Source organism: Rosa rugosa, chromosome 3, assembly GCF_958449725.1.
Source record: "Rosa rugosa chromosome 3, drRosRugo1.1, whole genome shotgun sequence".
NCBI lineage: Eukaryota > Viridiplantae > Streptophyta > Magnoliopsida > Rosales > Rosaceae > Rosa > Rosa rugosa.
Window position 1 is genome coordinate 44,173,641 of NC_084822.1, and position 13,420 is coordinate 44,187,060.

General features: G+C 40.3%; 2 protein-coding genes across 2 annotated transcripts; both read right to left on the reverse strand.

Moving 5' to 3' along the window:
• Positions 1–765: 765 nt before the first annotated feature.
• LOC133740138 (FCS-Like Zinc finger 5-like) lies at positions 766–1,841 on the reverse strand. Its single transcript, XM_062168058.1, has 2 exons — positions 1,433–1,841; positions 766–1,244 (listed from the first exon to the last, which is right to left on the reverse strand). The coding sequence occupies exons 1-2, from the start codon at positions 1,744–1,746 to the stop codon at positions 1,112–1,114; spliced, it is 447 nt and encodes a 148-aa protein (XP_062024042.1). The 5' UTR covers positions 1,747–1,841; the 3' UTR covers positions 766–1,111.
• Positions 1,842–11,018: 9,177 nt separating this feature from the next.
• Positions 11,019–13,305, reverse strand: LOC133740321 (vicilin Jug r 6.0101-like). The gene is made up of 3 exons (XM_062168260.1): positions 12,430–13,305; positions 12,164–12,339; positions 11,019–12,084 (listed from the first exon to the last, which is right to left on the reverse strand). The coding sequence occupies exons 1-3, from the start codon at positions 13,085–13,087 to the stop codon at positions 11,239–11,241; spliced, it is 1,680 nt and encodes a 559-aa protein (XP_062024244.1). The 5' UTR covers positions 13,088–13,305; the 3' UTR covers positions 11,019–11,238.
• Positions 13,306–13,420: the final 115 nt, after the last annotated feature.

Here is a 13,420-nt window from a genome sequence, read left to right on the forward strand (position 1 = left end):
AATTCTTGGAGTGAGGAACCGAATTCACCATTGCGTAACAAGTCAAGTTTCCGATCAAGGCCATATTCATGTCTTAACTATCGACTACTAAAAACACATGAGATTGATAATACAATATACCCGTAAACCTAGAAGCAAATCGAGTAATCATTTGTAGAGCATGTTCACAAGGATGGAGAATCATTTCTCACAAACATGTTCATTCTATGAAAGTCATATGCCTAGAAGTTTTTTGGTAGAATGGCATTCCTTCGTTGTTCTGCAATCTATATACGAGTTTACATATAACATTAGATATCAAGGCTGAAGTGAAAGCTTGCTCATATATGTTTGTATGTATATACATACATAAATGTTGAATAAGGACTTCCAACAAATAGAAACTTAAAATGCTGAATAAGAAGGTTGCAATATCAGGGAAGTTCATAGGAAGAATAGACTTAAGGACCAGCTGGAACACTTGTGCATACTATCCGTAGGTTCAAACTGGAACACTACTACAGGGTTTAAGACAAAGGAATTGAGCAAAAAGAAACAGGTTCTAAGCAAAAAGTTTCTTATAATTACAGGAAGGGGCCTTTTAAGTCGGTGAGATCTTTCCAAATTCTCATGAGATATGAATATTAGATGGTCATTCTGGTAGGAAGAAAAACAAAGTAATCCTTCCTTCATGAGGAAAACATGTAAGCCAAAATGTCAATCATGCAATTCAAACAGAACATTCATAGTACAGAATAACAAACCAAAGCTGTAAGACCTAAAGTTGCAGATAAGAAACAAACTCAATGAAAGAAGGCAGGCTAAGTTTTGCACATGTTTACGATTCTTATCATTTATATAACTTGTATCTGAGGAAATCTTGACCACAACTCTGCTAACTCCATTTCAATGCCGAAACAAAAATATGGCAATACATTCCGTACTTCAAAAGAAAATTAACCAACTTCTTATTTCTGATCCTAAATGGAGCTAGTTACTACTATATATAACCTACTGATAACCCAAATGAGGCAATTTAAATGCAAAATACTTACAACTGTAACAACCAAAAGCACAGGCCAATCTCAAAAATATGATAGCCATGCGCCACCAATTTGGTCTTTTTACCTACTCATGAGCCATTCACATTGCTCTTCGTGCCGTTGATGGCGGTTCTAGTTGATTTAACAAGTGCTTGCTCCGCTACCTTGTCCTTGTAAATTTGCTGGAATCGGCACACTTCCGAACAGAATGCACCAAAAAGTCTGCATTTACACATCAAATTTCACTAAATTTACTGTGCAAAAATGTACACTTCACTCAAACAGAAATGACTGTAATCCTTATACATTTGTTACCAACCAGTGAAGCAGAGCAAACAATTACTTAAAATAATTTAAAAAAAAAAAATTATTATAAAAATCCGAGACGTAGTTTAGAGAAGAAGCCTCACCCGTACATGAACACATCAGCGTTTTGAGGGATCCTCTTCTGGCAAAAGTAGCATTCGTCGAGGAACTGATCAACCTGCGCCGCCGCGGGCTCCACAAAAACAATCTCCGGCGACGACAACGTCAGAATCGCCGGCCGAGCATGATCTCTACGCGCCTCCTCCGGCGATGGCTTCACAGAACTGACAACATTTCCGAAAGCCGCGAACCGGCAATTGGACTGCTCCGGCACCTTCGGCGGGAGCTGGCGGATCACGCCGGCCTCCCCGGAGCTCGGCGAGCTGCAAATCCTGGTCCGCTTCGCCCGCGTAGGCATCTCCGGCGGCTAGGGTTTCGGGAATTGGGGAATTTCGAGGTTTGGGAGTGTACGGAACACAGAGAGAGAGAGAGAGAGAGAGAGAGAGGAGTGTGGAGAAGAAAAGGCTTCATGGACTCGTCATGAGGAGTTCGTGTTTTTGTGTAGAGTTACGATTTGTTTTGCCACGTGGAAAGCTACGCGCTTTTTTAAAATTTTTTTGCGATTCTGATCTTGTCTTTAATTTTTCACTGAGAAATTTCTCCTGTAATTAAGATTTTGATAATAGGAAATTAGGAATATTAATTTTAGTCTGCAGTGAATGTTTCCTCATATCTGGGAATGGGGTGGGTTAAATGTGCAATTAATTTGTGAATCATGTTTACATGCATGATTTTAGCTATAAATCTCCTATTAATAACGTTACTAATTTCTTTTTTTCTACTCCTTCGTTATTAATAAAGTCGATCAGACATTCATGAACGTAGATATAGCAGGTAGGGTAGGTCTATTTCTATATACCACTGTGGTACTACCACTGCCTTCTTGTCTGTATGTAGATGACAGCGGAATGGTATGTAACGGCCTATTCTGGCTTTAGATGAATATACCCTTTGGGTTTGAGTTTTATTCAAAAAAAAAAAAAAAGTCGATTAGTTAAAAAAAATATTAAATTTAAAAGTGAGTGTTACATATATTTCAGTAATTTACGTGAGTTTGGTTGCCAATATATTATTTTGAAGTACTTTGGATTTTATATTGAGGATTGAGAAGAATGGTTTTAAAGTGTTTCGAACTTAATTTTTGAAACTAAATTCAATGATAGGTGACTACAAAATTTGTAATCATCTGATGACCATGTGACCACTACGAATGATTTTTTTTTTTAATTTGTCTTTATTAACAAAATATTGAGAGGATGAAATTAATGTAAACATAATATCAACATAAATAAATCAGCATAATTGACGCTATGTTTTTAAATTGCTTCATTATTGGCTTTTACTAAATATTTTACTATTGTAATTTCATTATTATCGCGAGAATCACGAAATAAAGTGTAGGTGAAAGAGCATTTATTAGACTTTCTCTTTTTGGCATTGCAGACTTTCCATTCAAGATACTGGCCTCATGCCTATGGTATGCGTGTAAGAAATAAACAGTGTTCACACGATCACTAGGGAACAAGAATTTTGTCATTTTGTGGTCACTCACCTTTGAATTTAATATTAAGAGTTGGGCATAATTGCCAAATTGCTACCCTAGGTTAGTAGGTTTCACCTTGGTGTCAATTTGCTATCCTAGGTTTTTTTTTTTTTTTTTTGAAGTGGGGCTGGTGCGGCTGCCCTCAAGCCTTGATTAATGAAATTGAAGAATACAAGGGGGGGGGGGGGGGACGTAGAGCCTGAACCCCAAATTACAATAAGCATAGAGAGAACATCCTAGAATAATACCCGGATTCTCCACAAAATCTATGTATTCTAACAAGCACCAATTAGCAAAGAGTGCACGAATGGCTACCCTAGGTTTTTAAAAGGGTTATTATCACAAATGGTACCTGAACTTATCATCTATTTTATCGATGGTACCTGAACTTCAATTTTGATCACAATCAGTACCTGAACTTTTCGATTTCATTTTAAATGGTACCTAAGGCCACCTTCGGTCACTATTCCGGCCAAAAAAGCCAAATCTAAGAAAACAAAAAACAAAAAAACAAGTTCAAGGCAAGTCTATTACCAAAAAATCATCACTATATATGATCGCAACCCTCGAAATCATCAAAAATCATCACTATGATCGTCTCCCATGCCGTTTTTAGTCGGAATAGTGACCGGAGGTGGCTCTAGGTACCATTTAAAGTGAAATCGAAAAGTTCGGGTACTGGTTGTGATCAAAATTGAAGTTCAGGTACCATCGATAAGATTGAGGTATAGTTCAGGTACCATTTGTGATAATAACCTTTTTTAAAATTAGCCAATTTGCTATCCTAGGTTTTATTTTAGTCAATTTGCTACAATTCCATCAAATTTGCTACTCTAAGTATTCAAGATTAACCAATTTACTTTCCTAAATTTTCAAAATTAGCCATTTACTACATTTGATTTTCAAAATTAATCCATGTTTGGACGAAGAAATAAACAAATTAATATGACGAAAATGTAGCAAAATAGCAGAAATAATCCTTAGTATTGGCTAATTTTTTTGAGAACCTAGAGTAGCAAATTGGCTGAAATAAAATCAAGGGTAGCAAATTGACACCAAGATGAAAGCTAGAGTAGCAAATTGGCTATTAAGCTTAAGAGTTGAGATTAAAAGAACAATTTTTAGGAGTTTTAATCTCAACCCTTGAAAGTTGAAACTAAATCCAATAGTGAGTGAACACAAAATCTGTGGTCACTTGGTGACCATGTGAACACTAATCAGTATATAAACCGTGTGAACACTAATCAGTATATAAACCGTGTGAACACTAGTTAGTATATGTATAAAAAAAAACATTTTTATTTTGTGTAGTTAGCAAAATATTGAGAGGGATGAAATTATCTAGGACGTGCTTTTAAGACATACACTATATATGGTCTATGTGTTATTAAACGGATGTGACCCTGACCTAGCTCTGCTAGGGTTTGGGGTAGCGGCGCCTCCTTTGGGACCGTCTTCCCCTGCATCTCCTCCATTTCAATGGAGTCACTCACGGGCCTTGGTCCATCTCTTGCTCTTCTTCCTACCTTCTATGGGGGATGTGGGGCGGTTTGCCTGGTTCTTGGCCAAGAGAGGGTGTCTGATGGTGGGCGTTGCAAAACCACTATCTACGGCGATTCGGGGACAGAGACTTTGAGTTCTGACCTTGAAGGAGTGCAAGGCCGATCATGGTCTTCGGAGGTCGTTCGTGGTGGTAATTTGGTGGTAATTTGGCTGATAGTGAGGCAGGCTGGGTATTCTCTTCTAGCCCGGCTGTGTGGGGATTGTGGAATCTAGGTGATTATGGTTTCTGGGCTTGTTTATGCAGGTTGGCTCGATCTCTGTCTTCAACTCCTCCAAGTCGATGGTGGGTTGGTGATCAGCGTTCGAGCCGGCGGTGGTGGTGGGCTGGAAATCAGGGATCACGCCGACGACTATGCAGAAGGACCCGGATCCGGATCTGGGATCCGGGAGGTTTTTGCAAACGGGTTCAGATCTGGGATCCGGGTGGAGATTGGGCTTGGTCTTTGGCCCACTATTTTTGGTGGGTTGTATATCAGTCGCTTGATTGGTTTGGGTCTCTTGTGCGTAATTGGTATTGGATTCGAGATCCATGTCTATGGTATCTGTTTGTGAAAGATCGTCTGCTAACATGGCCATGTTCTGACAACCTTGGCCGGCTTCGATCTTTAGGTGGAAGAGTGCCCTCAATTATGCGCCAAATTGACTTTTGTCGATTTGTGTGTTGGATTTGCATGGGTATATAGTCAAACCACCGACTACTCAATTCACTACACGGCTGTAATCAGTAGTGTAAAATCAGCCATGCGTTTCGACGCTATTACTCTTGCATTATTTATTCTTCCTTGTATTCTGATGCAATGTTTGCATCCTTTTCTTTCGTATTGTTTAGTTTGGTTATTGATGTATTTTTGCATCATCTCATTGTAATCCCTCAATTTCAATAAAGGGCTGACCTCAATTTACTCAAAAAAAACAAAAAAAGACATACACTATATATGGAACGTTTGTTTATGTGGATTGTGTGTAAATTAGAAGAAAAATATGTATGGGTTCATCAATTCAAATTTGCATCATTTGATACCTAACTACCTAAGGTAATCTTATTTGATAACATAAACAGCGAGTGCCGGAGAGCTCCTTCATCTAATTTGTTCATTTTTTTTTCCTTATAGAAAACAAAAAGAATATTTCAACTTTGTCATGCATCCTAGCTAACAATGCAAGCACTTCCTTATAGATACCCTATTCTCTCTCTCCACGAGAGAACCCTAAAGCCCGGCGGCGTTCCGATCTGAGCAATCATTCTCGTCCTGCGGCGCTCGGACGAATGGGCTGGCCTCTGGCCTCGCCTTCGTCGTGGGGTCTGCTGCCGGACGGGTAGTCATGGCTATTGTTTTTGTTCCATCAGATGGAGTTTTGCTCGAGGCTACTTGGTGGTTCTAGCTGGGATGGTGAGAGGCGGTTGTCGTGCTAACAGGTCCGGCGATCGAACCCTGATGACGGCGTTATCGGTCTGAACTCGGTGGTGGTGGGAGATGAGTTCTTGGATCGGGGTTTGGTTTTTTTTCTCCTTGGTGGCGTGGGTTGAGGCGTCTTAGTCTGTGCAGTTTGGGTCGTAGGCGATGGGCGCTAGTGGAGGCGCAGGTCGTGGCGGAGCAGATTGAGGCGGGCACAGGTCGTGGCGGCGTGCGGCGGACGAAGCAGGGTTGGGCTGGTTCGTACGACGGGGATGTGGAAGTGGGTGGACTGGACCGGATCTGGCTGAATGGGCCTTAGGTGGACTTTGCTTTGGTGGGCTTTGAGTTTCTGGGCTGGGGTTTCTACCCTAGTCCAATAGCTTCTAATTTTGGGCTAGGGTTTAGGCTCTTGGCCCAAACCTATGTTTTTAGCTTTTGTCTAATTACAATAAGTTTCTTGTATTAGAAACCTAACGAGTGTAGTTTGGCTTGTCTATTCGCTATGTTTTTCCATAGCTTATAGGCTCGCTTTTAAAGTGAGCGATAAGTTCAAATATAGTTGGTCTATTCTATGTACTACTATGGCTCCTCCACGAAACCTTGATCTGGCCATTGTTATGTGTCAGCGGGTGAGTATGTAATGGTCTTCTTGGCATGCGCTATTATCAATGGAATTACCATTATTCAAAAAAAAAAAAAAAATGCAAGCACTTTCTTTGCCTCAGTCTCAGACTCTCAGGTCATAACCCTCATTAGTCATAACAAGTTTCGATCCCTAGAAAACTCTTCATAACATATTACCGTGATACTAATTAGTATATATTGTCTTAACCATCTTAGACTCCATGGCTTGATCCATAGAAGAGTCCACGTACGAGGAGACTTGTTGTCCCTTGTCTTCCTTCTGTAGCATAGTTTCCAAAACAATGTTTGACGCAGAATCTAAATCCCCAAATTTCAAATGGCCAGCATGTCAGCAAGCAATTGTAGAACTGTTGAAACTGCAGATCATTTGGGGTATGAGCTTTATCTCGGTATCTTTGAAGTTTTCTAACGATTTCATGTTGGTCCATTTTTTCTCAATTTGTGCCAAGCATCATGTCGGTCTTTTTTTATATTTTTTTTAAGAATGTTATTGGTGCTTGTTATTTAGGCATATAATAGAGAAAAGTATACCGGTACATAAAAATTAGTTTGATCGAGAGATAGATTGACACCATAAATTAGTGGGACTAGTTTGAGACAACTTTATCTCTGTATCGAACTAATTTTTATTTTATTTTTATCTTGATATATTGATCCATTAATGTACCGTAGACGAATCTTATAAAGAAATGTTGGTGAAACTTTTCTAAACCATTATACAATTTTAATCTTCATTCCATTTGCACCTACTCATTTGCTTTGAATAAGTCAACAATATCTCTTTCTTCTCTAAGTTTAAGTTACGTTTGGGGCTCCGTATCTGGTTTCGGATCCATCCTTCCGGGTTGTATATGACGTTTCTTTCTTCTCGGATGGCAGCGCAGGCGTGTAGGATGGGTGGCTGGGATTCGATGCAGGCTTGGAGCAGGTGGCCTGAGGCCAGATCGTGGCTGCGATATGCCATGGATTGTATGACGTTGGCTATCTCTCTGAGATGGGTTGATAGGCGGATCAAGCGGACGGACAAGGCCGGGCGGCAAGGCATGGCGGGTTTTGCACTGGATCTCGGTGTGGACTCGTCGAGCTCTGGGTTTAATTCTGGTTTCGGCCGACAACAGTTGAGGTCGGCGTGGCTTGCTGTGCAGACTGTGTCTTTCCAGCGATGTGAGCTTGACGGGGCGGTGTTATGGAGATGGATTGCCGGCGGGCCATCTAAGGAGAAGGAAGATGGTAGGTGGGGCTGTTTCAAGTTTTTAATTAGTGTAATTGTTTTGGTTAGGTTTTTTATTAGGATTTTGGTTAGGTTTTTCTGGTCATTCGCATGTCCCTACTCTGTTGAGCTAGGGTTGGGTCAATTTGAGGTGCCATGGATGTGGTGTCTTTCCTGGGGACGAATTGGTTTAATTTCGGTGTTATCTTATGGTCAATGTGCTGACGAGCGATCCTTGCACGTGGTCTGGTATCTTTGGGACACGGTGTGGAAGAGGGCGTTGGTTTTTCTGGCGATTGTCTATGAGGTGGTATCAAGATTCTCGGGATTTCTTGTAGCCCGAGAGGTTGGGCGGTATAGGTGGTTAGGGGTTGGGCCCCTTCGGCTCATGGAAGTCATTCTTGATGACGGACCCATAACTGGTTTAGGTTTTAGGGAAGAGAGTGGGGAGTTCATGTCCACCACCGGTCATTCCCGTATGGTGTAATTTGGTTTTTATTAATAAAGGTTTCTTATTCTCAAAAAAAAAAAGTTACGTTTGGAGGTAGATTGACATACACATATCCAATCCTTGCACCATTGTGTCTAAAAACATAACCAAAAAAGTCAACTATTAAGTTGTTCACAACCGCTTGGAAACAAATCAGAAAAAAATTTGGTGTTGTTCAATACACTTCTGTTTTTCAGATGAAGTTTACTGATCTATTAAACTGAAATTCATAATGTGTTACATAATATAGAATTGAAATCTTTTAAGCAAATTCATTGAAATTCATATTTTTTCTTTAGATGAAGTTTATTGATTTATTAAACTGAAATTCATAATGTGTTACATAATATAGAATTGAAAACTCTTAAGCAAATTCATTGAAATTCATAATGCGTAACACAAAATATAAACATTGCGTTTCAAACTAATCTCATCTAATGTTAACTTTCTGCTTTTCAGCCTCTCCCTTTGTGTTGCCTCCCATCTTCTCTCCGTCTCTTCACTTGCGGCTGACTTTCTTCTTTGGCTTCTCCTAAACATCTCCATCAGCATAACAGCTGTTACATCCTTCAAAAACGCTGCATAACAATGAACTCAGTATAGTATGCAAAATAGATTTTTTTTTCAATTAAAATTTACTGTTATTTACCTGAAACTTTGTGCTTCATTTTCTTCTTTTTTGATTCCATACGTATGTAAGAAGATTCTTCACCTTGATATTGTTTATCAGGCAATAATTGACAATATGAAGTGCCAATTCAGGAAATATATTTGTTATTCCATGCTCAAGTTCATCTAGGGTCAACTTCTCACCGCACTGATAATTACAATTAGTAATCATATTTTTTTGCGAATTCCAACATTCCTAGAGCATTGTCCTCATATGGTTGTCTATTATACTGTCTGTTTTGGTAGATCTTTTGAAATGATCGACCTCCCAATTTTCCTGGCAATTCTGCTAGACGTTCGTGGATCTTGTGGTTTCTAGGGTAATTCTCAATTGTAGACTTGAAACTTTCTTTCTAGCCATGATCTTTTATCAGCTTGAGCCAAAAGTGATATATGTAGAGTACTTTTTCCCTCTTGTACTGTTTAGAGGAGGGTAAATTAGTTATTCATACACATCCCTGCAATGAACAACAAAAATCATTGAATTAGTGAGTATTAAATCAAAAGGCAAGACAAAAGTGTTTCTTGAAGGAAAACCTAAAAAGTACGCAACTTTGCAAAAAAAAAAAAAAAAAAAAAAAAGTTGGAATTGAAGGTAAAATTGAAACACCTCTAATATGGTGATAGGGTGACGAGAACGAGTTGCTAACTCAGGCAACTTGTGGAAAATGATTCACAAGTTTAACTTTATGAAGAACTTATAGTGGCATTGCAGATCGGACTAATTGGGCGAAGTGTTTCATCTTAATGTTTGTGTTGAAAAAGATGAAGAGAAAATTTAACAAATACGAAGAGTTTTTTTTTTTTTTTTTTTTCTTATTTTCAAAAGAGGATCAAAGGGTTTCACTCCTGCCTCCATAGTGACTCGAACCCATGACTTCGTACATAGGTAGTGGGCGCTCTAACCACTGAGCTACACTTCGTCCAATACGAAGAGTTCGATACAAAGATTTTTTTTGACATTGTCAAAGGGAACCCAAAGACTTTCTCTTTTTGGCTGCCATAAAAGAATCTTATAAAGAAACGTTTGAGAAACTTTTCTAAACCATTATACAATTTTAATCTTCACTCCATTTGCATTTACTCATTTGCTTTGAATAAGTCAACATTTCTTTCTTCTCTAACTTTAAGTTACGTTCGGAGGCAGATTGACATACACATATCAGATCCTTGCACCATCGTGTTTAAAAACATAACAAAAAGTTCAACAATTAAGTTGAGATGTGATATCTCCGATTAAGTTGTTTAGAACTACTTGGAAACAAATCAGAAAAAAATTTGGTGTTGTTCAATACACTTCTGTTTTTCAAATGAAGTTTACTGATCTATTAAACTGAAATTCATCAAGTAGCTGCTCTGCCTTTCTAGTTGTCTCAAACAACACCGTGCCAGCCGCATTGTCGAAACCAGTAGTATTAGGCTCCAAGGGCACTGAAAGGCGCATTACATTTCTTGTGTCTCGATCCAGCAATCTCGGAACAAGTAACCTATCTCAAGAATGAACTCGGTAGCAAGGTAAGCCCCTTGAGCTGTCCGATATATATGTGGCAAATGTAGCAGACCAACAAGCTACAGAAGGAAGTTGTTCCATTTCTAGTTTTCTACCATCTTTCTCAAATACAATCCAATGCAGGAAAGGGGGTAGCCCAGAAAAATCAGTGCCTGCTTCTCCCAAAAGTTGATCTGTTTGCTTTCCTCAATAGCCTGTTCTGCCAAAGCCCTGCATATGCTGCTCATGCAATTTCCATTCATCATTTAGTCGACTATGCTCATCATTTGCATTTTTTATCTCCACATTTAGTTTATCAGGGTCTGGAGCCTGGACCAGGATTTTTCTCTCCATAGTCGAAACGAAAAGAAATGTCCTTTTGCAGATGAGAGGATCCAACCAAACTCAGAAATAGGCCTCGATCGCATGTGAATAAACTGCAAGCTGGATTCGGAGATCCAAAAGAGCCCTCCACCATATGGCATAATTTCCTTAAACACAACATTTTAGACAGAACAAGTTCCAACAATCAACTCACTAGCTACCAACAAGCAAGAAGGCCGCATTGCAAGTAGAAAAGCAGGTAACCAAAGGGATCAAACAGAGCTTACAATGATGAGCTAATTAAAGTAGAAAAGCAGAAAGAGTCATCCACTTATTTAAGGGTGCTTAAACCCTACAGTTACATTGGAAGACGTACATATTTACATTCTCATTTCTCATAGTCATAGAACCGAGTACTATAATATACATATCAGTATTAGCAACCTCAAAACTACTGCAGCAGTCACTTATTAGGCCTTTTCTTCACACCTTCCCACGCAAAACCTCTGCTTAATTATTACTAAACCACTGACCACATACGACCCTGCTGCTGATTGTTCGGTCCCTCCAGGAAAAACTCGCCGTCTTGCTTGTTAAAGATGCGGTCCACCTCTCTCACCGGAACACCGAATGCCAACTCCTTTGCCTCCCTCTCAAACAGACTCACCACATTCTTCTTTCCAGCCAGAGGGAACCTCACATTGTCTTTCGCATTCACCTCAAAGCAGATGACTTGTAGGTTATTGTTGCTCGAGGCAATGGCAGTCACCGGATGGCCAGCCGGCACAATAAAAACGGTACCGCGTCTCAAGTCCCCTCTTACATTCTGGTAGCTTGGGCTGCTGCTCCTCCGCTGACGTTGCTGTTGGTGTTGGGAACCTCCTTGGGAAGCAAGGTGGGGGCAGGCCATCTCGAAGAAGCCCTCACCATCCAAAACAAAGGCAATCTTGGTGGCTTTGGAGTTGAAGGATGGAGCAGTCATGGACCCTCGAGTAATGTTAGCAAAAGTGATTTGGAGGTCGAGCTCCTCGAGCTGTTTGTAGTCATTGGAATCGGCTTCAAAGAGACGTCCGTGTCGGTTTGACTGAGAAGGCCGCTTTTTGAAGAGATTGAATGGGCCTGATTTCGATGATGATGTTGAAAATGGTTCATCACCATGGAAAGGCCAAAATCCTTCACGGCCACGAGTACTGTGGCTCATCTTCTCAATTTGCTCTCTGGAGGCCTTCATGATGCTGCCTTGCCTCTGCTGCCCGAATAGCCTCTCCAGCTCATCTCTTTCAGTCTTGAAAGCCGCTTGAAGTACCTCCGGACTGAAAGCTTTGAAAAATGATTCTGGATTTTCACCACCTCCCTCATAAAATGTCTGTATATAGTACAAAACAAAAGTGTTACATATTGAATTTATGACCGAAAATCGCAATAGGTGGTTTGGTTTTATGTACCTCAAACTGATCAGGAAGGGAGACTGGATGGAGGAGTTTCACAACAAACAGCTTTTCATTATCGTCTCTATTGATAATATAAACAGGTGTACCAGCTGGAACCCTGAGTATGTCTCCACGTTCAAGGTTATGGCTCTCTCTCTTCTCCCCTCTCACCATAGTAATGGTTGGTCGACCTTAAATTTCACATAGGGTAAAAAGTTAAAGACAGATAAAGAGCACCTTGATGAACAAGAAAATGAGCAAAGGGGTTTAAAATGACTTACCCTGGAAGACGAAGAGAACACAGTCAGCATCATGATGGTGTGGAGCAACAAAAGAGTGAGGCTTGGTGACAAGGGAACCAATCCGGAAATTCTCAATGCCGCGCAGCAGATCAGACTTGTCAGTGAACTTCTGAAGAATCTGAACTCGGCCTTGATCTGTTTCAATTTGGGTCTCGAAATCCTGATCTTCAAACAAGTAGGGATTCTGGTCCTGTTGTTGTTGGCCCTGACCCTGATACTGATCCTCGTCATATCTATAAAAACTAGTACCTCCTTCTCCTTCTCTCCTTCGCTGCTTCTCGTCCTGCCTCTTCTGCTTGATGTAGTCATCGCATCGCTGCTCGCAGAGTTGCTTCTCTTGCTCATCATATCCTCTCTGGTGTTTGCACTGGTGCTTGCACTGCTTCAGCTCAGGGTCTCTCTCCTTATAGTCCTGACTAGCACTCACAGCAAGCAAAACAGAGAAGAGCAAGACAACCAAACAAAGCTTACTTTTCAACTCCATGTTTTCAGTTCTTGATGAAGAAGATGATCGTGGAAATGCTATATATAATAAGCAAGGTGGGAGATAAGAAGAGGGCTGAGGCCATGCATGGTGACGAGTGTCCGATTTACGTGTCATTATTGGGGTTTGGGTGATGACCATTATCGTCTCCATTGCCTCTTGCTAAGAACAGAACAGAGCTTCAAAATAAGATCTTTCATTTTGGCCTTTACAGTATGTCTTGTAGTTGATCAGGACAAAAGCGAAGATGGGCGTTTGCAGTTTTGATCAACATGCAAAAGGGTTGGGAACGAGGGATACCCGTGTCTATCTAATAAGACTTTAACTATGTCCATGTGAACTCACATGGCAGCAGCAACAGTACGGACAGTACGGCTACCAAACAATTTCTCTGTAGACTTCTGACAAGAATATATAAGTGATTATAGTGGATAGAATTTCTGTGAAGATGAAGATGGTAAGAGCGATCTTATACACGTACTTTCC

What these genes read in the sequence shown, in the direction of transcription:
- LOC133740138 (XM_062168058.1), bottom strand. Translation starts at nt 1,746, where the DNA reads ATGCCTACGCGGGCGAAGCGGACCAGGATTTGCAGCTCGCCGAGCTCC. An exon ending in GCTGATGTGTTCATGTACGG is followed by an intron (nt 1,245 to 1,432) that starts GTGAGGCTTCTT and finishes GTGTAAATGCAG; the next exon opens with ACTTTTTGGTGCATTCTGTT.
- LOC133740321 (XM_062168260.1), bottom strand. Translation starts at nt 13,087, where the DNA reads ATGGAGACGATAATGGTCATCACCCAAACCCCAATAATGACACGTAAA. An exon ending in TGTTCTCTTCGTCTTCCAGG is followed by an intron (nt 12,340 to 12,429) that starts GTAAGTCATTTT and finishes GTGAAATTTAAG; the next exon opens with GTCGACCAACCATTACTATG. An exon ending in CCCTTCCTGATCAGTTTGAG is followed by an intron (nt 12,085 to 12,163) that starts GTACATAAAACC and finishes TACTATATACAG; the next exon opens with ACATTTTATGAGGGAGGTGG.